The sequence below is a fragment of the Manis pentadactyla genome, chromosome 14 (genome assembly GCF_030020395.1).
Source record: "Manis pentadactyla isolate mManPen7 chromosome 14, mManPen7.hap1, whole genome shotgun sequence".
NCBI classification, from domain to species: domain Eukaryota; kingdom Metazoa; phylum Chordata; class Mammalia; order Pholidota; family Manidae; genus Manis; species Manis pentadactyla.
Window position 1 is genome coordinate 75,816,414 of NC_080032.1, and position 27,932 is coordinate 75,844,345.

Genomic DNA, 27,932 nt, shown 5'->3' on the forward strand with positions numbered 1-27,932 from the left:
AGTGATGTTAGAACAAGTATTACAGTGTTGCTGTATTATGTACAGTGTCATTCTATAGCAAAGAAATTTTTTGCTGTTAAAACAGGGATGTCATAAAGTTAACAGCCTAAAAAATTAGTAAAATAATAATGCAAAGCAAAATCTTAGAGCATCTGTAAGGGACAAGGTACTACTTTAGGTGCTGGGGATTCAGTAGGAACAAGTAAACATTCTTGATCTCAAACATGAAAGTGGATGGAAGATGATATGCAAGTAAGTAAAATATGTAGTTGGTCATGTGTAAATGCTATGGAGAAAAACAAAATGGGGGAAGAGATAGAGAGTTTTGTTGTAGTTTAAGTAGGTAGATTATAAGGCCTGGCTGATGAGATGACATTTGAGCAAAGCCCTGAAAGAGCTGAGAAGTTATGAAGGTGTCTGCAGGAAGAGCATTCCTGGTGGAGCAGGTATGAAAACCCTTGAGACTAGAGTGTTTATTCACATATATTAGGTCCTCCAGGGTCCCAGTATGATACCAGCTATTGGTGATGCTGCACTGAATAGAACATTAAAAAAACTATCGCTATGTGGAGCTCACATATCATAATGCTTGGTGTGTTGTAGGGCTGGTCGATGTGAAAGGACTTTGTAGGGAGATGGGAAGCCATTGGAGGGTTTTGAGCAGAGAAAAGTTATGATCTGAATTGTGTTTTTAAAAGATCACTCTAAAGGCTCTTTTAAGAATTGTAAGGGAGCAAAGGTAGAGGTGGAAGGAGCATTTTAAAGTCTATTAAAATAATCAGTGGCTGGAGTCAGAATGGATAGTGGGAAAAAATTGGAACTTGGGTGTGCACTTGAAGGTAGATGTGCTGAGGAGTTGAATGTGGTGTGAGAGAGTCAGAGTGACTACAGGTTCTTGTTTGTGTAAACTGCTGGTAGGGTGGAACTGCTGTCCCAGCAGTGATGGGACAGGCTGCAGTGTGAAGGCTTGGGGATGGGCAAGTTAAGCTTTGAATAGTTTATATTTGGGATGCTTATTAGACATCCAAGTAGGGGTGTCATGAGTCAGAGAGGGATTTATAGTGGAAATGACTTAAAGAAGACTGTGAGTGCAGTTTACATGCTTTCTTTGAAAACTAGGCTAAGTTACACATACTCCAGTGAAGAGTTCATAAACTTCCTTAGGAGTATACTCCTGGCATTTTTGAACAAGAGGAGAACAGCAGGAATTCAACCTGAGTCCTGGTAGAAATAGATATGGTAAAGAATGATGAATGGTTTCAATTGCTTATGATAAGAAATTTAGAAATAGAATGATTTATTTGTTATATCCTGCATACCAAACACCAGTTTAAATAAATAAGTAACCTTAAAACCTTTTTTGCAATTATGTGGGGTAAGCAGACAGTGACTCTGTCAGTTGGAATAATAGGAATAGTGAACCTGTTTGAAACACCAAGTACCAGACTCTGCTCTGAGCGCCTCTTAAGACATTAACTCATTAATCCTCGCAATGACTCTTAAGCTGGTTCTCCCCGTTGTATAGTGGAGAAAACAGGTGCAGAAAGGTTAAATGATGTTTCCAAGATAACATAAATAGCCAGTATTTGGAAACATATCTCAGAGAATTTGTGGACGATACCGCAGAGGAAGTGGCTTGAACTTGATGTGGGTCAGTGGAATTTGCTAGAGGAAACAGCATGTACAAAAGGACAAAAAGTTTAGTACAATTGTGTGAATATATAGTACCCAGCATGTACTTAACTACTTTGAATAAAAATGAATAAGAAGTTCTGTTCACACTTTCCAGACTTGCGTGTAGCAACATTAACATAATTTCTGTACAGTATGAGGTGCCATGTGGCAGGTATGCCTGGAGTATTGGTGCACAACACCTGGAGCATCAGAGCAGACTTCCCTCAAAAGAGAACGCAATTACCTTTTTATCTATCTATCTATCTATCTATCTAGGTATCATTAATCTACAATTACATGAGGAACATTACAACCTTTTGAAGATTACATGGGACTTAGTGCTGGAGAATGGAGGGGATGGTGGAGTATAAAACAGGGATTGCCATGTGCAGTATCACGGAACAGCCTGGCCAACTAGGTCAAGGGGAAGGCCGGGAGTGGGGGAGGTAAGTCTGAAGAGGTGGGGAGGCTGTGCTGTTGAGGATCATCTTTACATGCATCATGGTTTGGGCTTTGAAAGATTGATGGAGAGAGTTACGGTTTCAGAAGGGGAACTGATGGTCAGATTTGCTTTGGGCGCTGTGCCTAGTAATAAATGAGAGGCTGGCCCTGGTTGGTCAGTGATGGGAAGACTAGTTCAAAGCCAGCTGTTCTGCCTTGCTCTCCAGAGAGGGAAAATAAAAGCAGTGAATCATAATTTTCAAAGATAACTTTTCGTTTTTACTGAAAAATGATGTTCCAAGATTTGAAAATACTGGAATTAGCTACTGGGGAAATTAAATTTTCTTATAGTTTTAAATCATCTGTTACATACAGACTTGCTCCAGGGTCAGGTAAGTGGCTAGACTGAAAGTGTTCTTTTTAGCTCTTTGTTGCTCTGGTCATACATAACATACTTCTTTTTAAAACAGGATGTAAAAAAGTACTAGAGTAATACAGAGTATGATATAGTACCCATTTTATCTTTATGACATTATATATGTCCTTAAAGCCATTAAAAATGGCCTTGCCTTTAAAGTATGTCACAAACTGACAAGTCCTGCCTAGATGTATTTCCAAATAGGAAGAATCATAACCTCATTAACATGTAACTGAGCCAAAAATTGTTAATTTTTTTTTGTCTCTAGCATGACTTGTGACGTTGTGCAAACCACTTAGGAACTTAGCGAAACAGAGGATATTTCCTAAAGTAGAGAACAATATTTAGAGAGGTTAGTTGATATTTATAGTTTATAAGAAATTTGAACATGAAATACAGGTATTAAAAGCAGATACAGTAAATATCAAGTAATTGAAATTTATCTTTGCCAGAAATAAGGTGGAGGGAGCAAAATGCAGAAGTGAATCAGAGTGAGCAACAAATGGGCATAGTAGTCAAATAATACAGGAGAGTTTTAAAATGATTGCCTAACATCCTGACCTCAGTCTCTCTCCTCAGACAAGCACTGTTAACAATTTCTTTTGTATTCAGAGAATTGTATTCTGACATATACACATGTCTATAAACCCCTTTTATCATACAAATGGTATATTGATTTTTTTTTACTTAACAATAAACCTTAAGAGATGTTTCCAGATCACCACATAGAGACCCATCTTATTTTTATTAATAACTGCAGAGCATCTCACTACGGATATGCTATAGTTTAACTTCTTACTGATAGGCAATCAGGACCTTTCCTCTATTAAAATCACGTATAGGTGTCATACAATATATGTTTGGACAGTAAATATTGCATTAATACTTAATTTTTTTTTCCATTTGAATTTTGGAAGTATGAGTTTTTCCCGTTGTACTAATAGGTATCATGGCATAGAATTCTTTTTTTAATACAGTTTTAAAAATTAAGGTATTATTGATATAAACTCTTATGAAGGTTTCACATGAAAAACAATATGGTTACATTCACCCATATTATCGAGTCTTCCCCCATACCCTATTGCAGTCACTGTCCATCAATGTCATACAATATTATATTGGTTTCAGGTGTACATCATAGTTACTTAATTATGTACATTGTGAAATGCCACAAAAAGTACAGTTACCAACTGTCACCATACCAAATAAATTACAGTATTATTGACTATATTCCCTATGCTCTACTTTTCATCCGTGACTCACTTTACAGTTGGAAGTGTGTACCTCTTTATCCCTTCACCTATTTTGTACCCATCCCCCCCATTGCAACTACCAGTTTTTTCTCCATATGTTTGAGTCCTGTTTTGTTTATTCATTTGTTTTATTTCTTAAATTCCACATATAACTGGTGAAATCATACGTGTTTTTTGGTCTTTTTCTGCCTGCGTTCATTTAGCATAATGCCATCTAAGTCTATCCAGGTTGCAGATGGCAAGTTTTAATTCTTGCGGCTGAGCAATATTCCATTGTATGTGTACCACTTCTTTATCCATCCCCTTACCAATGAACATGTAGGTTGCTTCCAAATCTTGGCTATTGCAAATGCTGCAGTAAGCATTGAGGTGCATATAGCTGTTGGATTTAGTGATTTTGTTTTCTTTAGGTAGATGCCCCAAATTGTACTTACTGGACCATATGGTATTGCTATTTTTAATTCTTCGAGGATGTTTTCCATATAGTCTTCACCAATTTACATTCCCACCAATAGTGCATGAAGGTTCTCTTTGAGTAAACATTTTTGAGGAATGAATTTTAAAAGTGGAATTACTGGGTTAAAACTGATATATACAGTGCTGCCAAGTTACTCTCTAAAATGGCAATACCAATTTGTAATGCCAGCAAGCGTATATAAGAATATTCACTTTTTTTTTCTTTGTAGATAATTATTTTTTTATTGAAGGGTAGTTGACACACAGTATTACATTACATTAGTTTCAGGTGTACAACATAGTGATTCAACATTTATATACATGACAATTCTAGGTACCAGCTATCACCATACCAAGCTGTTACAACATCTTGACTATATTCATTACATCCCGGTTACTTACTATTTTACCATTGGAAGTGTATACTTTTTGTTTTGTTTCTGAGGGCATCTCATTTATTGATCAAATGGTTGTTAACAACAATAAAATTCTGTATAGGGGAGTCAATGCTCAATGCACAATCATTACTCCACCCCAAGCCTAATTTTCGTCAGTCTCCAATCTTCTGATGCATAACGAACAAGTTCTTACATGGAGTACAAATTCATACATAGTGAATAAGTTACATGGTGAACAGTGCAAGGGCAGTCATCACAGAAGCTTTTGGTTTTGTTCATGCATTATGAACTATACACAGTCAGTTCAAATATGAATATTCATTTGATTTTTAAACTTGATTTATATGTGGATACCACATGTCTCTATTATTGTTTTTAATAAAATGCTGAAGTGGTAGGTAGATACGAGATAAAGGTAGAAAACAGAGTTTAGTGTTGTAAGAGAGCAAATGTAGATGATCAGGTGTGTGCCTGTAGATTATGTGTTAATCTGCGCTAGACGAGGGCAATAAACATCCATGTATGCAGAAGATTTCTCTCAGAACATGAGGGGGGAGGTTCTAAGCCTCACCTCTGCTGCTCCCCATTTTCTCCCCAGATGGCCCCCTGCGACTGTGCCTGTCTTAGGTTGTTCCTCCCTTGAGGAATCTTACCCGTCTCTGGCTAACCAGTCATCTTCTGGGGTAATACAGGGAAATGTGAAGTTGGTAAGTGAGAGAGAAGCCTTATTGTTTGAAAAGGTTAGCTTTTTACTTCTTTGCATATTTATGCCCTGTAGCTTCTATGCCCAGCATTTGTCTTGAGGTATCTTTACCACTTGGAAGAATTATGATACTCGGTAAATTTGATATGAGGCACGAATTCTATTTAAGAGTTGTAATTAGGAAGGAAGAAGAAAAGCTATAGAAGTAGCAGGCAGAAGAAAACATGGGAAGATTGATTATTTCTTTGACATATCTTCTTGTAGAGTAACTTCAGCATATATAGGTTTTAAGCTACTACTTAAATTGAGCACACACATTAACATAATAGGAGTATAGTTACATAACCAAAGCATACCTGTAATTACCAGCCATCTCCAGTGAAACCAAGAAAACGAGTTAGGCACCTTAGGCATTTGTGAAAACTTATCTATGATATGGTGGATATTGTCCAACTGAACTTGAACAGTCTGAGAGAAATCAGACAAAACAACCCATTCCTGGGGAATGTTCACATCCCTTATGTTCTTTTTTTTTTTTTTTTTTTTTTTTTAGATAATTATTTTTTATTGAAGGGTAGTTGACACACAGTATTACATTACATTAGTTTCAGGTGTACAACACAGTGATTCAACATTTATATACATGATAATTCTAGGTACCAGCTATCACCATACCAAGTTGTTACAATATTTTGACTATATTCCTTATGCTATACATTACATCCCGGTTACTTATTTATTTTACAATTGGAAGTGTGTACTTTTTTTTGGTTGTTGTTGTTAGGGCATCTCTCATATTTATTGATCAAATGGTTGTTAACAACAATAAAATTCTGTATAGGGGAGTCAATGCTCAATGCACAATCATTAATCCACCCCAAGCCTAATTTTCATCAGTCTCCAATCTTCTGAAGCATAACGAACAAGTTCTTACATGGAGAACAAATTCTTACATAGTGAATAAGTTACATAGTGAACAGTACAAGGGCAGTCATCACAGAAACTTTTGGTTTTGCTCATGCATTGTGAACTATAAACAGTCAGTTCAAATATGAATACACATTTGGTTTTTATACTTGATTTATATGTGGATACCACATTTCTCTCTTTATTATTTTTAATAAAATGCTGAAGTGGTAGGTAGATACAACATAAAGGTAGAAAACATAGTTTAGTGTTGTAAGAGAGCAAATGTAGATGATCAGGTGTGTGCCTGTAGACTATGTGTTAATCCAAGCTAGACAAGGGCAATAAAACATCCACATATGCAGAAGATTTCTCTCAGAACAGGGAGGGTGAGGTTCTAAGCCTCACCTCTGTTGATCCCCAATTTCTCACCTGATGACCCCCCTGCGACTGTGCCTGTCTTAGGTTGTTCCTCCCTTGAGGAATCTTACCCGTCTCTGGCTAACCAGTCATCTTCCGGGGCCATACAGGGAAATGTGAAGTTGGTAAGTGAGAGAGAAGCCTTATTGTTTGAAATGGTTAGCTTTTTATTTCTTTGCATATTTATGCCCTGTAGCTTCTATGCCCAGCATTTGTCTTGAGGTATCTTTACCACTTGGAGGAGTTATGATACTCGGTAAATTTGATATGAGGCACGAATTCTATTTAAGAATTCGTTGTAATTAGGAAGGAAGAAGAAAAGCTATAGAAGTAGCAGGCGGGGGAAAACATGGGAAGTTTGATTATTTCTTTGACATATCTTCTTGTAGAGTAACTTCAGCATGTATATATTTTAAGCTACTACTTAAATTGCGCACACACATTAACATAATAGGAGTATAGTTACATAACCAAAGCATACCTGTAATTACCATCCATCTCCAGTGAAACCAAGAAAACCAGTTAGGCACCCTAGGCATTTGTGAAAACTTATCAATGATATGATGGTTATTATCTAACTGAATTTGAATAGTTTGAGAAAAATCAGACAAATTAAAACAACCCATTCCTGGGCACTGTTCACATCCCATATGTTCTTTTAACAGTAAATAGTCTGTAGTTGTAAGATTTTGGAGCGCTACAATTTGCATTTCTCCTAATTCTTGGTTGAGTTCCAACAGTATAGATCCAGTCAAATTTGTTGTTTTACTGTATGCACAGGCCAGCTTAGATATCTCCTTCATTCCCATGGCAAGTCCAGGAGCTGGTGGGATGAGTGCATCTGCAGCTGTAGCAGTGCGTGGATCTTTGTTGGGGTTTTTTGATGATCATCTTCTGGCATGAGTCTTCCCGAGAGTGCTGATGTTGGAAGTTCTCTTTCATATCGTTTCTTAGTTCATTTTTGGGGTAGCCAAATTAGGCTTTGATCCTCTGTATAAACACAAACAGACCCTTTGCCTACACTTTTATATGTCCTTTATATCATTGTGTAGAACTCATTAGAGGTCACCACATAGGAACTGCATTTTTTTTTTTTTAATCATTAATCTACACTTACATGACGAATACTTTGTTTACTAGGCTCTCCCCTATACCAGGTCCCCCCTATATACTCCTTTACAGTCACTGTCCATCAGCGTAGCAACCTGTTGTAGAATCACTGCTTGTCTTCTCTGTGTTGTACAGCCCTCCCCTTTCTCCCACCCCGCTATGGATGCTAATCTTAATACCCCCCTACTTCTCCCCCCCTTATCCCTCCCTACCCACCCATCCTCCCCAGTCCCTTTCCCTTTGGTACCTGTTAGTCCATTCTTGAGTTCTGTGATTCTGCTGCTGTTTTGTTCCTTCAGTTTTTCCTTTGTTCTTATATTCCACAGATGAGTGAAATCATTTGGTATTTCTCTTTCTCTGCTTGGCTTGTTTCACTGAGCAAAATACCCTCCAGCTCCATCCATGTTGCTGCAAATGGTTGGATTTGCCCTTTTCTTATGGCTGAGTAGTATTCCATTGTGTATATGTACCACATCTTCTTTATCCATTCATCTATTGATGGACATTTAGGTTGCTTCCAATTCTTGGCTATTGTAAATAGTGCTGCGATAAACATAGGGGTGCACTGATCTTTCTCATACTTGATTGCTGCATTCTTAGGGTAAATTCCTAGGAGTGCAATTCCTGGGTCAAATGGTAAGTCTGTTTTGAGCATTTTGATGTACCTCCATACTGCTTTCCACAATGGTTGAACAAGTTTACATTCCCACCAGCAGTGTAGGAGGGTTCCCCTTTCTCCACAGCCTCGCCAACATTTGTTGTTGTTTGTCTTTTGGATGGCAGCCATCCTTACTGGTGTGAGGTGATACCTCATTGTAGTTTTAATTTGCATTTCTCTGATAATTAGCGATGTGGAGCATCTTTTCATGTGTCTGTTGGCCATCTGTATTTCTTTTTTGGAGAACCGTCTGTTCAGTTCCTTTGCCCATTTTTTAATTGGGTTATTTGTTTTTTGTTTGTTGAGGCATGTGAGCTCTTTATATATTCTGGACGTCAAGCCTTTATCGGATGTGTCATTTTCAAAGATATTCTCCCATACTGTAGGGTTTCTTTTTGTTCTATTGATGGTGTCTTTTGCTGTACAGAAGCTTTTCAGCTTAATATAGTCCCACTTGTTCATTTTTGCTGTTGTTTTCCTTGCCCGGGGAGATATGTTCAAGAAGAGGTCACTCATGTTTATGTCTAAGAGGTTTTCGCCTATGTTTTCTTCCAAGAGTTTAATGGTTTCATGGCTTACATTCAGGTCTTTGATCCATTTTGAGTTTACTTTTGTATATGGGGTTAGACAATGGTCCAGTTTCATTCTCCTACATGTAGCTGTCCAGTTTTGCCAGCACCACCTGTTGAAGAGACTGTCATTTCGCCATTGTATGTCCATGGCTCCTTTATCAAATATTAATTCACCATATATGTCTGGGTTAATGTCTAGATTCTCTAGTCTGTTCCATTGGTCTGTGGCTCTGCTCTTGTGCCAGTACCAAATTGTGTTCATTACTATGGCTTTATAGTAGAGCTTGAAGTTGGGGAGTGAGATCCCCCCTACTTTATTCTTCTTTCTCAGGATTGCTTTGGCTATTCGGGGTCTTTGGTGTTTCCATATGAATTTTTGAATTATTTGTTCCAGTTCATTGAAGAATGTTGCTGGTAGTTTCATAGGGATTGCATCAAATCTGTATATTGCTTTGGGCAGGATGGCCATTTTAACGATATTAATTCTTCCTAGCCACGAGCATGGGATGAGTTTCCATCTGTTAGTGTCCCCTTTAATTTCTCTTAAGAGTGACTTGTAGTTTTCAGAGTATAAGTCTTTCACTTCTTTGGTTAGGTTTATTCCTAGGTATTTTATTTTTTTTGATGCAATTGTGAATGGAGTTGTTTTCCTGATTTCTCTTTCTGTTGGTTCATTGTTAGTATATAGGAAAGCCACAGATTTCTGTGTGTTGATTTTGTATCCTGCAACTTTGCTGTATTCCGATATCAGTTCTAGTAGTTTTGGGGTGGAGTCTTTAGGGTTTTTTATGTACAGTATCATGTCATCTGCAAATAGTGACAGTTTAACTTCTTCTTTACCAATCTGGATTCCTTGTATTTCTTTCTTTTGTCTGATTGCCGTGGCTAGGACCTCCAGTACTATGTTAAATAACAGTGGAGAGAGTGGGCATCCCTGTCTAGTTCCCGATCTCAGAGGAAATGCTTTCAGCTTCTCGCTGTTCAATATAATTTTGGCTGTGGGTTTATCATAGATGGCCTTTATTATGTTGAGGTACTTGCCCTCTATTCCCATTTTGCTGAGAGTTTTTAACATGAATGGATGTTGAACTTTGTCAAATGCTTTTTCAGCATCTGTGGAGATGATTATGTGGTTTTTGTCTTTCTTTTTGTTGATGTGGTGGATGATGTTGATGGACTTTGGAATGTTGTACCATCCTTGCATCCCTGGGATGAATCCCACTTGGTCATGGTGTATGATCCTTTTGATGTATTTTTGAATTCTGTTTGCTAATATTTTGTTGAGTATTTTTGCATCTGCGTTCATCAGGGATATTGGTCTGTAGTTTTCTTTTTTGGTGGGGTCTTTGCCTGGTTTTGGTATTAGGGTGATGTTAGCTTCATAGAATGAGTTTGGGAGTATCCCCTCCTCCTCTATTTTTTGGAAAACTCTAAGGAGAATGGGTATTATGTCTTCCCTGTATGTCTGATAAAATTCCGAGGTAAATCCATCTGGCCCGGGGGTTTTGTTCTTTGGTAGTTTTTTGATTACCGCTTCAATTTCGTTGCTGGTAATTGGTCTGTTTAGATTTTCTGTTTCTTCCTGGGTCAATCTTGGAAGGTTATATTTTTCTAGGAAGTTGTCCATTTCTCCTAGGTTTCCCAGCTTGTTAGCATATAGGTTTTCATAGTATTCTCCAATAATTCTTTGTATTTCTGTGGGGTCCGTCGTGATTTTTCCTTTCTTGTTTCTGATACTGTTGATTTGTGTTGACTCTCTTTTCTTCTTAATAAGTCTGGCTAGAGGCTTATCTATTTTGTTTATTTTCTCGAAGAACCAGCTCTTGGTTTCATTGATTTTTGCTATTGTTTTATTCTTCTCAATTTTATTTATTTCTTCTCTGATCTTTATTATGTCCCTCCTTCTGCTGACCTTAGGCCTCATCTGTTCTTCTTTTTCCAATTTCGATAATTGTGACATTAGACCATTCATTTGGGATTGCTCTTCCTTTTTTAAATATGCTTGGATTGCTATATACTTTCCTCTTAAGACTGCTTTTGCTGTGTCCCACAGAAGTTGGGGCTTAGTGTTGTTGTTGTCATTTGTTTCCATATATTGCTGGATCTCCATTTTGATTTGGTCATTGATTATTTAGGAGCGTGTTGTTAAGCCTCCATGTGTTTGTGAGCCTCTTTGCTTTCTTTGTACAGTTTATTTCTAGTTTTATGCCTTTGTGGTCTGAAAAGTTGGTTGGTAGGATTTCAATCTTTTGGAATTTTCTGAGGCTCTTTTTGTGGCCTAGTATGTGGTCTATTCTGGAGAATGTTCCATGTGCACTTGAGAAGAATGTATATCCCGCTGCTTTTGGATGTAGAGTTCTATAGATGTCTTTTAGGTCCATCTGTTCTATTGTGTTGTTCAGTGCTTCCGTGTCCTTACTTATTTTCTGCCCAGTGGATCTATCCTTTGGGGTGAGTGGTGTGTTGAAGTCTCCTAGAATGAATGCATTGCAGTCTATATCCCCCTTTAGTTCTGTTAGTATTTGTTTCACATATGCTGGTGCTCCTTTGTTGGGTGCATATATATTTAGAATGGTTATATCCTCTTGTTTGACTGAGCCCTTTATCATTATGTAGTGTCCTTCTTTATCTCTTGTTACTTTCTTTGTTTTGAAGTCTGTTTCGTCTGATATTAGTACTGCAACCCCTGCTTTCTTCTCACTGTTGTTTGCTTGAAATATGTTTTTCCATCCCTTGACTTTTAGTCTGTACATGTCTTTGGGTTTGAGGTAAGTTTCTTGTAAGCAGCATATAGATGGGTCTTGCTTTTTTATACATTCTGTTACTCTGTGTCTTTTGATTGGTGCATTCAACCCATTAACATTTAGGGTGACTATTGAAAGATATGTACTTATTGCCGTTGCAGGCTTTAAATTCGTGGTTACCAAAGGTTCAAGGTTAGCCTCTTTAGTATCTTACTGCCTAACTTAGCTCGCTTTTTGGGCTGTTATGTACACTATCTGGAGATTCTTTTCTTCTCTCCCTTCTTGTTCCTCCTCCTCGATTCTTCATATGTTGGGTGTTTTGTGCTGTGCTCTTTCTAGGAGTGCTCCCATCTAGAGCAGTCCCTGTAAGATGTTCTGTAGAGGTGGTTTGTGGAAAGCAAATTCCCTCAGCTTTTGTTTGTCTGGGAATTGTTTAATCCCACCGTCATATTTGAATGATAGTCGTGCTGGATACAGTATCCTTGGTTCAAGGCCCTTCTGTTTCATTGTATTAAATATATCATGCCATTCTCTTCTGGCCTGTAGGGTTTCTGTTGAGAAATCTGACGTTAGCCTGATGGGTTTCCCTTTATAGGTGACCTTTTTCTCTCTAGCTGCCTTTAACACTCTTTCCTTGTCCTTGATCTTTGCCATTTTAATTATTATGTGTCTTGGTGTTGCCCTTCTTGGATCCTTTCTGTTTTGGGTCCTGTGTATTTCCGTGGTCTGTTCGATTACTTCCTCCCCCAGTGTGGGGAAGTTTTCAGCAATTATTTCTTCTAAGATACTTTCCATCTCTTTTCCTCTCTCTTCTTCTGGGACCCCTATAATACGGATATTGTTCCTTTTGGATTGGTCACACAGTTCTCTTAATATTCTTTCATTCCTGGAGATCCTTTTGTCTCTCTCTATGTCAGCTTCTATGCGTTCCTGTTCTCTGGTTTCAATTCCATCAATGGCCTCTTGCATCCTATCCATTCTGCTTATAAACCCTTCCAGTGTTTGTTTCATTTCTGCGATCTCCTTTCTGGCATCTGTGATCTCTTTCCGGACTTCATCCCATTTTTCTTGCGTATTTCTCTGCATCTCTGTCAGCATGTTTATGATTCTTATTTTGAATTCTTTTTCAGGGAGACTGGTTAGGTCTGTCTCCTTCTCTGGTGTTGTCTCTGTGATCTTTGTCTGCCTGTAGCTTTGCCTTTTCATGGTGATAGGAATAGTCTGCAGAACTGGGACGAGTGACGGCTGGAAGGACTTCCTTTCTTGTTGGTTTGTGGCCCTCCTCTCCTGGGAGAACAGCGGCCTCTAGTGGCTTGTGCTGCGCAGCTGCGCGCAGACAGGGCTTCTGCTTCCTGCCCGGCTGCTATGGAGTTAATCTCCGCTGTTGCTGTGGGCGTGGTCTGGCTCGGGCTGCCCCTTTACGAGGCACTGGGCTCTTGCAGGTGTGGATGTGGTCTGGATGTTGTCCTGTGTCCTCTGGTCTTTATTCTAGGAAGGGTTGTCTTTGTTATATTTTCATAGATATATGTGGTTTTGAGAGGAGATTTCCGCTGCTCTACTCACGCCGCCATCTTCCGCCCCCTGAGAATATTCACTTTTCTACACTTTCACCATTACTGGATATTGTTAGTCTTTGAGGGGAGAGGGGGCAATTAAGAGAAGGAAATATTTTACTTGTTTTAATTTTTTCCAGCTTTCTTGAGAGAGAATTGACATACAACATTGTGTAAATTCAAGGTGTACCATGTGATGATTTTACGCATTTCATATGACAAAATGATTACAGTGGGGTTAGTTAATGCCTCCATCACTCCACATCATTAACACTTCTTTCTTGTGGTGAGAAATTTGATTTTCTGTCTTGGCAGCCTCTCAAGTATGTAATAGAGTATTACTAACCGTTGTTGCATGCTGGGCATTAGAAATAGATCCCCAGAACTTACTCATTTTACAGTTGGAAGTTTGTAATCTTTGACCAACTCCTACACATTCCTCCCAGCCTCTGGTAACCACCATTCTAGTCTCCATTTCTGTGAGTTTAGCTATTTTGGATACCATGTGTATGTAAGATTGTAACAGTTTTTGTCTTTTTTTAACTTATTTCACTTAGCATAATGCCTTCAAGGCCCATCCATATTGTTGGAAATGGTAAGATTGTCTTCTTTCTCATGGCTGACTAATATTCTATTATATAGACATGATTTTTACTTCTTAGAGTCTATGGGGGAAAAAACACCTATTTCTCATAAACAGAGTCCCCATTGATGAGAGGACTGTGATGATCAGCTATGATCCTTGAAGTTTGAAAAACAAACACTGCCTTGGTCATCTTTAAATATTTATCCCGTTAGAGTATGGATTCATCTTTTTTTGCCCACAACCCTTTCCCCAAATTACAGAGATTCATAGAATGACCCCCTCTTCTTTCAGTTTCATTCTGACAGATGTCAACTAGACAGACTCCACTTGATCCCCATCCACCACTCAGCAAAGTGGTGCTTCACGGGGACTTGGTCTCCCTCTCCCATCTAAACCACCAGCCTTATAGTCAACCTTCAGATCACCTGATAGAAATTACTCAAAATGTTATGTCCTACAGTGACTTCAGTGGGGTATGGGGGGACTTGATAATATGGGTGAATGTAGTAACCACATTGTTTTTCATGTGAAACTTCTATAAGAGTGTATATCAATGATACCTTAATAAAAAAAAATAAAATCTATGTCCTACACTCTGTGCTAGACACGGACCTGTGGAAGTGAACATAACATACCAAACTACCTTCAGAGAACTTACAGTCTAGTCATGAGGACACGCTTATTGAAGGAGCAGTTACAGGTGGGATGACAAGAACAGAAGGGAAGTGAGCAAACAACCGCCGGTGCAAAGCAAGGATGGTGGTTCCTAATGGGGGGTTAGCCAGGCAGATGGCCGAGCAAAAACCCTGAGATGAGGGGAGCATATTGAGAGGGAGAATGCAGAAAGCGAGGTTGGATCGTCAGGTGTTAGGCAGGGTAGGGAGAGTTGTGTTCCAGACTGTGTCCTGAGAGAGCCTTGCAGGGCATTGAGGTCTGTTGGAATGTGATGAGGTTCTGATTTAGAACGTTAGGTGAGAATCTATCAGAGAAAACACGCATGCAGGGAGGCTTTTGGGATGACTGTTAAAATACGCTGGGTGATGACAACTCAGACAAGCAGTGGAAATAAGGATGAGAAGAAATGAATGGATTTGAGAAATAACTGGGAAATAGATTCACTGGGATTGGAGGAGGATTCTGGCTTGAGCAACAAGATGAATTGCTCTCTTTGTTGAGGCAGAGAAGCAAACACCGAAGGACTCTTCTCTGGGTTCAGCCTACTTTGTTTATAAAGTGTGTGGGAGTTTCAGATTAGCCAGGGACAGAGCCTAGCCTGAGGGTTGTTCCTCTTGTCTCTATTTAAGGCCATAATACTCGGCAATCAGATATTACACGAACTGCTCCTCAGTTCTCTGACAAAGGTGGAATCACCTTGTGTGTGTCAATTACTGGGTTGGTGGTGTTTTGTCTTTTGCATTTTGCCCATTTGCTTCTCTCTCTGACGGTCCTCCGTACATGTGTACTTTGCTGAACAGTTTTGAGTGCTAGTTATAAACATCAGCCCTAAATACTTCAGCCTGTATCTCCTAAGAAGATGCAATTCTTACACTCTAGAAATTTAATATTAATGCAACACTATAACCTAATAAATGGTTTGTGTTCAAATTTCCTCCAGTTGTCCTAATGACCTTTATAGTTGTTTTTAAAACATGAACCCAACCAAGGAACAGGTGGCCTATTTATTTGCTATGCCTCTTTAAATCTCCTGTAGACTCTTTTTTTGTCTTTCATGACACTGACAGTTTTTCAAAGGTCCAGGTCAGTTGTTTTACTGACGTGGAGTTTATCCCTCCATTGAGATTTGTCCAGAAGCTTTCTCAGGATTCAGCTCTAATGTTTTGTCAGCACTAATAGGTAGACAATATTTTGGCCGTTTCAGTGGCATACATGAGGTACGTGACAGCAGTTTGTCCAGTTCCTGTTGATGTTTGATCTTTTGATAATCTGTTGTCTGCCATGTTTCTCTATATTGTGCTTTACATCAGTCTTTCATCCATTGGTTTTAGCATCCATTCATAATTCTAGTCTGAATTAGTCACTGCTATGGCAGTTAGAAAATGGCAGTTTTCTATTTCTGTCATCTCTGTGTGTTGTTATTCTTCTTTCTTCTCTCCTCCTTTTCTTGTTGGCCTTTCCCCACGGGTTTTTTGAGCACTTCCTTTTGGCACAAGGTGCTCTAGGCTCACCTGATACTTTCCTTGTTTGCCTTGCACTTTGCCTGAGCATTTTTCCAAGGAGCCTTGGCTCCTTTTAAGGTGGAAGAGTATTTAGAAACCAAGATCTAGGTAGGCCTGGGTGTAGGACATTTTTAAATGTTTTATGAGTTTATCGCCTTACTCTCTTTTATCAAGCAAGTGGTTGCCACCTTTTTGTCATCAGAAGTTTTTTTTTGTCTGGAAATCATTTCTAGAGTTTTATGCAATTGGGATTATGTTGTATGTCTTCTATCAGACTCCTTTTGCTCAGCATAGTAACAGCATCTCCTTTTTTACTGTTGCATAGTATTCCATCGCATGGACATACCACCCTTTATCTGTGCATTTGGATTGCTTCCATTTTTTGGCTATTAATGAATACTGCCATGCGCATTTATGTAAAAGTCTTTGTGTGGATATATTTTCATTTCTCCAGAAGAAATACACAGGTGTGGAATTGCTGGGTCATTTGGTAAGTATGTTTAATTTTATAAAAAACAGCCAAACTGTTTTCCAAAGTGATTGTGCCATTTCTACTATCAGTGTATGAAAGTTCAGTTACTCCATATCTTCAGCAACATTTGATATTGTTTGTATTTTTAATTTAACCATGCTACCTGGTGTCTGGTGTTCAGTGTAGTATTTTCTCTTTGTGGTTTCATTTTGTATTGCCCTGATTGCTCATGATGTTGAGCATCTTTTCATGTTTTATTGGCCTTTGTAGGTGTCTGTGAAGTTTATGTTTAAATCTTTTGCCCATTTTTCATTTACCTTTTTTTTAGCTTTTTGAAATTTTTGTATTATATATATTATATCCTGTATACACTGTCTTTTTTGTTAGCTATGTGTATATATAGAAGTTTGCTTTCTAATTTTATTTACAATGTCTTTTGAAAAGAAGAAGTTTTAAATTTTTTTGAAGTCCAATTTATTAGCTTTTTCTTAATGATTTGTGTTTTTTGTGTCCTAGCTAAAAATATTTTTGTCTATCTCAAGGTAATAAAGATTTCCTTCTATGTTTTCTTCTGAAGTTAAATAGTTTTAGCTTTTTCATTTTAAGTCTATGGTCTACTTCGTTAATCATTTTATATGGCATGAAGCCAGAGGTTTTTTTTTTCTTATTTGAATACCTAATCATTCCAGCACTATTTATTGAAGATTAATTTCTTTTTATTTTCTTTTTATGTTCTTCCCTGAATCTTTGCCAAAAATCTGGCAACCTTACATGTGTGGAACTGTTTCTGTACTCTCTATTCTGTTTCACTAATCTCAGTGTTTATTCCTAACCTAGGACTTCCTTGTCTTGATTGCAGTAACTTTAAACAAGTTCTGCAACCAGGTGGTACAAGTCCTCTCAACTTTTTTCTTCTTTTTCAGGATTGTTTTTGGCTTTTCCTGTTTTTTTTTGCATTTTCCTGTACATTTTAGAATCATCCTGTTAGTTTCTACAAATAGACACAGTAAGATTTTGATTGGAATAGTCTTAAATCTATAGATCAATTTGGAGAAAATGACCATTTAACAATATTGGCTTCCAGTCCATGCATATAACATATCTCTCCATTTTTTAGGTGTCTGAAATTTTTCAGTTATAATTTATATGTATATTTTTGGCTACATTATGTATGTTTAAATTTATCCCTAAACATTTCATGTTTTTTGATAACTATTGTAAATGGTATTTTTTTTTAAATTAACATTTCCAGTAGTTTGGGTTTTTAAAAATTCAGATCTATTTCACCTTATTGTTTTGACTATATAAAACAATACCATTCAAAAGTCAAAACTACTTATTAAAAAATTGTACTTACCATTCCCACTCCATCTCCTGTGCTTTCTACTTCCTTTCCATCTTCTAACTCTGTGGAACAATTTTAGTAGTTTTTGTTTTAATTTTTGAAGGTACAATTACTTCTGAAAGTCCAGACACTCTGAAAAGTTTAGTCTGACTTGGCTCATTTGGTTTTCGAGTGCAGACACTTTGGACTAAGTATATAGCTTTTTAAAAAATGGGGAGGGGTTCTGATATCTTTTGTTTCTCCCTGTGGGTAGAAGTGATGATCCATGGTAGCAGGTTCAAAGAATAGCCTTTTCCTAAAGTCTGTATTACATCGTTGTTGAGCCTAATTTGTGGACAGTGAGATGTCTTCTAGGAGTTGTGCAAATATTTTATGTTTTCATCCTTGTTGCAATATGTATAAAATATACACAGTGGTCCCCCACTTAGCTGCTGTTTCAGTTGCCCTTGGTCATCCTTGGTCTGGAAGCCGATGCTTCTTGTGACCCATCATCAGAAAGTCAGTCATAGGCTAAAGCCATGTCACAATGCCTACATCACTCACCTCATTTCAGCTCATCACATGGGTACTTTATCATCTCACAACGTCACAAGAAGGATGAGTACAATATAGTACGATATTTTGAGAGACCATGTTCATATAACTTTTATCACAGTATCTTGTTTTATTTGTTCTATTTTATTATTAGTTGCTGTTAATCTCTTACTATGACTAATTTATAAATTAAAGTTTATCATAGGTACTTATGTATAGGAAAAAACAGTGTTTATATAGGGTTCCATTGATCCTACTATGTGAAGGCAAGTTGGGACCAAACCAAATTAATTTAATTTATAAGAATAAAAAACAATGCTTTGCAAAGCACTTTGTTTTTCAAATAATATTTTTTAATGATTAATTACTCTCACAACCTCTCTGATTAAGAAAAAAAATTCCCCTTGCAAACATATAACATATCCATTAATTTCCAGATTTATAGTGAAACCAGGTTTTTCTGGTGTCTTCTATTTCTGGGTAGAGAGGCTGCCTGTCACGCTTATTTGCCAGGTGTGCTCAGTGGCCCGGTAGAGTGAATGAAGCCTTCAAGCAACGCATTTATGTATTAAGGTATGTATTTACTTATTTTCACTTTTATAGCACTTAATGTTTAGAGCACCTACTGTGTGCCATATAAAGCTAATGAGCACTTATAAATAAAAGCTCACTGAAAGTCTCAGTAGATGTTGGCATATGGGTGATGTCAGATTCTTGCTTCTCCACCCTTTGTGGTCCCTCTGAGAAATGAGTTGGTGGAGAGAAGCCATACTGAACTGTTTCTGTTCTCCTAGCATGCCCTGCCTTCTTCTCTCCAGGTCTTGAAGCATGCTGTGCCTTCTGCCTGGAAAATTCCACGCCTCTCCTCCTGGGCACCTGGCTGTGCTCGTTCATCCTTCTGATCTGGCTTGAGCATCATTTCCTTAGAGCAGCCTTCCTTGGCACCCTTCTTTCTTGGTTAGGCTCCCTTTTCTAGGTCAGGATCCTGTCTGATCATGTCTGTGTCCATCTGTACCAACGTGTCTTCTTCACTAGATGGAGATGTTACAAAATCACTTTCTAGTTGCCTTGAATGCTAGCAGAAATTTCTGACAAAGCTGGAGATAGAGGTGACCCATCTCTGGTTAAGAGGCATGGGCTGCCTTTTAATTGGTTCTTAGCTCCTTGTGTGGGATAAGTTCATTGATGAGGTAATTGGAGCAAGTTAACTCCCTGATCTCTTGAGCAAAGTTGGAAATCCATTATTAGTTGTCATGGTGGGAAAAACAGGAAAAAACACTTGTGTCTAACTACTGCTGGGTCTTATTTGGATAGAATGTATTTTGGTGTCATGTGAGTATCTAAAGAACTGGTTTATTCCTCAAAATGGAATTATTTAGGAATTTATTGAAGTGTCAGCATGGGCTGGGGGCTTATTAGGAATGTAGAACATCAGACTTTACCTGAGACTTACTGACCTAGAATGTGAGTTTTAACAGGATTCCCAAGAGACTCACAGGTCCCTCAAAGTCAGAGAGGCGCTGCTTCAGCATGGGAATCACACCACAGGCCACGGAGGGGCTCTGTAAAACGTTCATTCATTCATCCATCCACAAAACAAGTACCTTGTAAGCATGTAATTTTTATTAGACATGGGTGGTTTTGGCAATAATAATAACAAGAGTAATACAATGAGCCAGACACTTCACATAACACATTATTTCTTTTATTGAAGCAACATTGATATACAATGTTATATTGGTTTCAAGTATACAACAGAGTGTTTCAGCAGTTGCCCATATCATTAAATCCTCACCCCCATTAGATAATGCATTATTTCTAATTCTCACAATGTTGAAAGGAAGGTGCTATTAGTTCCATTTTACGGAGAAGTCACTGGAGTGTGGGTGGCATGTCCATAATAAATCGGCAAGTACATGAGTGAGCTGCGATTTGAGCCCAGTCCCATTCCCCTTTCTTTCTTCCCACTTTTGTCCTAAAAACAGAGGGTGTTAAGATCATATACTTTGAAATCTTTGGTAATCTCACAGCTCATTTTTGGCATACTTTGAAAAAGAGAAACATGAGTTCAGTTCTGAAGCTTCACAGGGGAAAAAAGGATGTGGACAGGAGAAAGGAGAAGTTCCTAAATCAACTCTGACGCTTGTCTGTCTACAGCAGATGTAATAAGTGGAAACAACACACCCGTTTGCCTCACAGTCTTTTTGTGTAGGAGTAAAATCAATTAGAAAACAGTATGAAAAGTCCCTGGAGAGCTGCTTTTCTCAGTATTTTGCAGCAAATCTTTTGTTTGACCTCAAAAGCCCAATAATGACTTCAGGTGAAAAGCAAGAAGGAGCGCCGTGTATCCCAGGGCTGAGAGTGGCCCGCTTCTCCCTCTGAAGCTCAGTATCATTAACGAGGTGAAGAGAAGGGGAGCCCCGTCTTGCCTGCCTCTCTGTGGAGTGGGGCGCGGTAATAGTTTTTATTACTGATCACAAATCAACTTGCTTCGTGGCCACACAGTACTGCCAGGTCCTGCTCCCCGATTCCACCTTCTTGTTTTGCAAAGAGAGATTCCAGCGTCAGCCAACTGATGCAATCAAAGTGCCTTGATTTCAACTCCAGAGTATTGGGCACGGTGTTTGCTGGGAGTAAACATAGTTTTCAGAGTCATAGTCATGTTTTCCAGTGCTGCAGGAAAGATCACTCATGACTTTAGCACCAAGAAGCAAAGAAAATGGTTTCTTTATTAGCCAAAAATAAAAGTAACTACAACATATTACAACATGTTGACTGATTGAGGTGAAGCGATGAGGGTGTTTGAGGTACATACATTTCCTAAAGCTGGGGGACTGGAATACCCAAGCTCTGCTTAGGATTGCCGAAGCTTCCATGAGCCTGCTTTCTGTTTGTAAAAGGAAAACTTGCCTTTTGAAGAAATGTGGTGCGCACACTCTTAAAATAACATGAAAGGAAGGGTTCTTTGTGCCAAGAAATCACTCACGGTGAGATGGAATCCTTTTAAACAAAGCTGGTGGCAGGCCTTTTCTGAAAGCTTGAAGGAAGAATGCAATAATCTGAAGTCATGCCTTTTAGCAATCACTCTCAGCCTTCCGTACGGAGCCGGCAAAGCCTGTCCAGAAACACACTCAGCCTGGAAGCTCTGCCTTTGTACAGCCGAAGGGGGTGTAAAGGCTGCCTCTCTGGCTAATTGCAATAGTTCTGTGGTGGTGGTGATGATTTTAAGATTTACAGCCAGGCCTGGATCTGACTAAAGATGCAGCACATTTGAAAAAAAATGGAAGTGAGCACTTCGTGGTTGGGGGTCACCGACCGGTGCCTCTCAGGACGACGTTCAAGTTGGGAACGGCAAGCGTGAGACAGCAGTGTGGGAAAGGCACTCCTTTGGAGGTTTTTGTTTTCTGTTCTTCCTAGAACCAAGGGCCGAACTTTTTTCCTCTACCACACTTGGCTCCATACCTTTTTCTTACCAAATGGCCCTATTTACAAGCAACGTTTTGCTTAGGATATTCTAACAACGCAGGAAGCTCAGGGACCTTCGGCCTTCAATCCCGGAGCCTCAGTGGAACCCTGTGGGGCTTCATATTTGCAAGTTTTTCCCATCCGGCTAACATTCCTCTTGAAATGGAAACACACAGATTCCATCTCGGCCCTACTTGCTTGACCTTCCATATCACTGGTGATTTGTGGAAATAAAAAAGGCCTCTGCCTCTGCATTCTTTTCCCAGTTTGAGTCTTTTCTGCGTTTGAAGAGATGGCCACCAGTTAGCGAGGCCCCTTTGACCTCAGCCTTTGGAGAGAATTCAACAAAGGCAAGAACTCAGCCAAGAAATTAAACTGGATCAAACTTCTGAAGAGCGTCCCAAACACAGTCTGGGGGCCTCTATCATTTGGAATAAGCACCCCAATAGCCCCTGACAGGTGCTTCCCTCAGCAACACAAGCATGACAGGAAATACGGGAATGTTACCACTTTTTTCTTTCTTTTTAATAAGTCATATCCTAGGGTGAAAAAAAGTAAGAATTTTGTTCTGGTAGTCATCATAAACCTCCTTTTTTCTCTCTCTTTTTTTCTGACGTAGTAGAGCACAATTTTGTTTGAAGTTTGTTTGCTTTTCTGTTTGTGAAAGGCAGAATTTCACCATCTACCCAAACACAGGAGACTTGTTTTTAGATTTATGACCAATCTTAGACCTGTCCAGGGTACAGAATGTATTTTATTTAAATACGAAAGGCGATCTCCTGAGAGCATTGTGTGGGAACCATGCTACTTCAGTATTCCTTTGCCAGAAGAAAGGCTGTCTTTTTCAAATCACTCCTGGCTTCCAGCCCTGGAGAGTGAAGCCTCACCCCAGAGGGGCAGGAGAGCAATACTGGTGAGAAAGGAGGGGATGTGAAAGTCCCTGCTGGGCCTCGACTGCTTTGTCTTGAGCCAAGTCCTTTTCTCTCCGTCCACCTCGGTCAACTGACCACTACGACAACCCGACGGAAACGAGCCAGTGAATTTATAAACGTTCCCTTTTTCTGTTTTTCACTGCAGTGTCCTCTTTTCAAATGTAATCTTGCATAAGCTCTAATACACATGTAGATAAAAGCTGCATTTTCTCAGCTAACATAAAATTCTAAACGATAACCTTTGTTGAAAATTTCGACAGTGAGAACAGAGGCCGTGCTGACATTGGTAATCGATTGAAGAGGGAGTTAAATTAGCTTCCTCGGGCTGCCACAACGAACTGTCGTGCACGGGTGGCTTTAAACAACAGAAATTTATTTCTCATAGTTCTGGAGGCTGGAAGTCCGCAGTCAAGGTGTGGGCAGGGCCGTGCTCCCCTCAAGGTCTCCGGGAGGATCTTCCTGGCGTCCATGACCCCAGGTGTTCCTTGGCTTGAGGCCACCTGCCTCCCGTCCGCACCCTGTGCCCATGGCTTTCGTCCTGCTGGGTGTGTCTGTGTCTCCACGTGGTGCTGTCCTCCATGTGTCTGTTTTCTTTTAAGGACACCAGTCACTGGGTAGAGGTAAGAGGCCACGATAATGGAGTGTGACCTCTTCTTGATGACATCTGCAAAGACCCCATTTTTAAATAAGGTTGCCTGCACAGGCACGGGGGGGTCAGGGCTTCAACATGCTGTTTTGAGGGACACAGTAAAAGTTACAGGTGACCACTGTAGTGTTATAGTAACATCAGCATCTAATTTTCTTCTGTATTTTGTTGGGTAGCCCAATATGGAGAAGAATCCTAGTCCACACTGATAAGTGAGTATGAATGGTGGTCTTCTTGTTTGTTCGTTTTTTTCAAATTGAATCATGTCACCTTGCAATCCCAATATCAATCTCTTCAATCAAAGTGATCCGGAGGTCTGAAAGAGTCACGTTAGGAAATTTATGTATTAATGTTAAATTAGTGATTATATCCTGAAAAAGACTCACCTCCTTTACTGGAGAGGGTTCACTTTTTTTTCCCCCTTTCTGTTTATTTATTTATTTATTCAGTTAAAAAAATTTTTTTTATTTTGGTATCATTAATCCACAATTACATGAAGAACATTATGTTTACTAGGCTCCCCCCTTCACCAAGTCCCCCCCCACATACCCCTTCACCCATCTGCCATCTGTCACTGTCCATCTGCATAGTAAGATGCTGTAAAATCACTACTTGTCTTCTCTGTGTTGCACAGCCCTCCCCGTGCCCCCTCCCCCCACACAATATCCATGCTAATCGTAATGCCCCGTTTCTTTTTTCCCACCCTTATCCCTCCCTTCCCACCCATCCTCCCCAGTCCCTTTCCCTTTGGTAACTGTTAGTCCATTCTTGGGTTCTGTGATTCTGCTGCTGTTTTGTTCCTTCAGTTTTCCTTTGTTCTTATACTCCACATATGAGTGAAATCATTTGGTACTTGGCTTTCTCCGCCTGGCTTATTTCACTGAGCATAATACCCTCTAGCTCCATCCATGTTGTTGCGAATGGTAGGATCTGTTTTTTTCTTATGGCTGCGTAATATTCCATTGTGTATATGTACCACATTTTCTTTATCCATTCAGCTACTGATGGACATTTAGGTTGCTTCCATATCTTGGCTATTGTAAATAGTGCTGCGATAAACATAGGGGTGCATCTGTCTTTTTCAAACTGGAATGCTGCGTTCTTAGGGTAAATTCCTAGAAGTAGAATTCCTGGATAAAATGGTATTTCTATTTTAAGCATTTTGAGGAACCTCCATACTGCTTTCCACAATGGTTGAACTAATTTACATTCCCACCTGCAGTCTAGGAGGGTTCCCCTTTCTCCACAACCTTGCCAACATTTGTTGTTGTTTGTCTTTTGGATGGTGGTGGCGATCCTTACTGGTGTGAGATGATATCTCGTTGTGGTTTTAATTTGCATTTCTCTGATGACAAGTGACGTGGAGCATCTTTTCATGTGTCTGTTGGCCATCTGAATTTCTTCTTTGGAGAACTGTCTGTTCAGCTCCTCTGCCCATTTTTTAATTGGATTATTTGTTTTTTGTTTGTTGAGGTGTGTGAGCTCTTTATATATTTTGGATGGCAACCCTTTATCGGATCTGTCATTTATGAATATATTCCTTATATCATACCTTTTTGTTCTATTGATGGTGTTCTTTGCTGTACAGAAGCTTTTCAGCTTGATATAGTCCCACCTGTTCATTTTTGCTTTTGTTTCCCTTGCCCGGGGAGATATGTTCATGAAGAAGTCACTCATGTTTATGTCCATGAGATTTTTGCCTATGTTTTTTTCTAAGAGTTTTATGGTTTCATGACTTACATTCAGGTCTTTGATCCATTTCGAATTTACTTTTGTGTATGGGGTTAGACAGTGATCCAGTTTCATTCTCTTACATGTAGCTGTCCAGGTTTGCCAGTACCATGAGGGTTTGCTTTTTAAAAGGAATTGATACATGGACTCCTGAAGAAGCTTAAATCATCCTGTTTGGCTGACACTGTGTTCAAATGTCAATCTCCTGAGTTATTCAATGATATACTGAACTACCATTTGAAAACATCTTGTTAGAGGCAAGTTCTGACAGTCCCTCAAAATTTCAAAAGAGTATAAAAAATAGTATTATTTTTGTATTTTGAGTCTAAAATGTGGTTTCAGTTGTCTTGCTGACACTTTCTCTGCTGTTGTGAACACCAGGTGTGTGTGTGTGTGAACCATGAACTGCCCAAATGCGCCCAGTCAGCTGGTTAAAAATAGCATCTAGCTACTAAGTTACATTTGAGAGAGGTTTAATGAATGGAGTTTTTTTTTAAGCAGAAGTGCTTAAAATTATATTTTAATCTGAAGTATCTACCAGAATCTTGTCTTGCAACTATTAAATCTTCAATGTAAAAACATACATTCTGGAACTTACTATGCTTATCATTAAAATAACTCTGAAAAGTCCCCAGCTTAAAGACTGTGTCTTAATAAATTTGACCATTTTTATGCTTTATCCAACTTCCTTCACAATGTTGCATAGATAAGTATTTAGCACAAATACAGAAACCACAAGCATTTTTCAACAACTGTTTTCATCTGAGAAATTCTTTTCTTATCTTCAGAATAGACATGGTTACATTTTGACCAATTATTCAACAGTATGTGATAATCTACAAAATTAATTTTTTTCTCCAGTTGTGTATTATCTAATAAATCTTCCCTGTGTTCATTTGTGTGACTATTAACACAAAATGCAGAGACCAGCAAGTTCCTAGTTTCGTTCAACTGAATCATAAAACCTAAAGCGTAAAGGAATTCATCAGATTTATATTTCAAATGTGTGTTTTGCAATTATATCAATGATGCTAGTAGCCTGTGTGGTATGGGCCCTCAAAAATATTTGGAAATATGTGGGGGACATTTTTGGTTGTATTAATACCCAAGAGCACTGAGTGCCATACGGGCCCTTAGTTTCCTGGAAGCAGCAATGCTAAGTGTCCTGTACTTGTCTCACCTTAAATGCCAACAGAAAATGAGGGCAGTTATATTTTTGTAAGTGTCTCCTTATTTAATGTGGCCCAGGCTTTAATATGCTCATTCTGATACATCTGTCTTTTCCTTACTCATAACCTTGGATGGTCCTGTTCAGGAGCTTTATATTGTTAGATTTAGATTTGTTCCCATAAGATTTTTCTTGATGACACTAACTAGTTCAGTGAGGCAGGAACATCTGAATTTCTTACTTTTGGAACTTCTGTGTTTTGTTTCAAATTGTGTAATTTAGCAGGACTAAAGTTGGTAAGATTTCATTGCATGGAATTCAAGAACTTGAGCTGGTTTAGTCACATTAAGTGAAACTGGGGTGACTTTCCTTATTGTACTTCCTTGGCATCAGGAGATTTTATGTGAAACTTACAGGCACTTGCTGTTGTCATGCACTGTTGTTACTTACAGTGGTGTGTTTGACCATCTGGCACTTTTTGTCATGAGTCACGATCCTATTTTACTTTCAATCATATTCTCATTAAATTTAATTTTTTAAAGTAATGATTCGTTTTTACTTTTAAAGGTAATTACTTCATCTCAGTAGAAAACAAAATTGTTTGATTTAAACAAAAAATACCCAAGGCTTACCATAATAAGCCTTAAGCTTAAATAACTACTGTGACTTGCCTTGCTGGTTTGCTGCACAGCTTTCTGACAAGAGCGAGCACTGAGCAGAGGCATCTGAGCCTCATCTGGCATTTCATAAATTTGATTAATGTGTGCTGGTGTCTTCTAGGTTAAGTCTAGTGCCCTGTATAATTCTATGGGAGAGGCTATGCACGAGACCAAATAAAAAAGACTGGTGCAGAATTATGACCTATTCAATGTGCTCTATATCTATTGTCTATATCTACATCTACACCTATATCTACATCTACATCTACATCTATGTGTGCATCTACATCTATATCTATCTCTACATCTACACCTGTATCTATATCTACATCTACATCTACATCTACATCTATATCTATGTCTACATGTACATCTGTACCTTCCTCTATGTCCACACCTGTATCTACATCTACACCTACACCTATATTTACATCTACATCTACATCTACCTACCTCTACATCTACACCTATATCTATGCCTACATCTACATCTATACCTACATCTACATCTACAACTGTTTCATCCTTTCTCCCCCCCTCAGTCCAATCTCATTATTTTTATGCCAGCTTCAGTTTAATTCCCATGCAGATGTGGAATCAGATAGCTGAGGAAGGGTAACATCATTTCTTAGTCTTCCCCTAGCTTCTATCACTAGGGAGTAGATGGCAAGTCAGCCTGTATTTATTTAGTTCACACCAAACAACTTTGCAAAAATTACAGCTCTCAAATTTAGTTCTGTCTCCTTTTACTTATGAGACCCATGGGAAAACTCTGTCATGTGTGTACCTTTGCCCTACAGATGGTCTCCTGGAAGGTGGGCATCCACGCCTGCCCACACGGGGCCCATGGAAACTTCTGGATCTCCCCATCCCCTCAGGAGCTTCAGGGAAACACAGGGGGTCATTTCTAG

General features: G+C 38.9%; 1 protein-coding gene across 1 annotated transcript in view; it reads left to right on the top strand.

Moving 5' to 3' along the window:
* Nucleotides 1-27,932, top strand: part of AEBP2 (AE binding protein 2) — a 136,768-nt gene that overhangs the window by 62,674 nt on the left and 46,162 nt on the right. Inside the window, exon 9 of the mRNA XM_057491931.1 lies at nucleotides 23,640-23,675. Within this exon, the coding sequence (XP_057347914.1) occupies nucleotides 23,640-23,675 (36 nt within the window). The remainder of the gene's footprint in view (nucleotides 1-23,639; nucleotides 23,676-27,932) is intronic.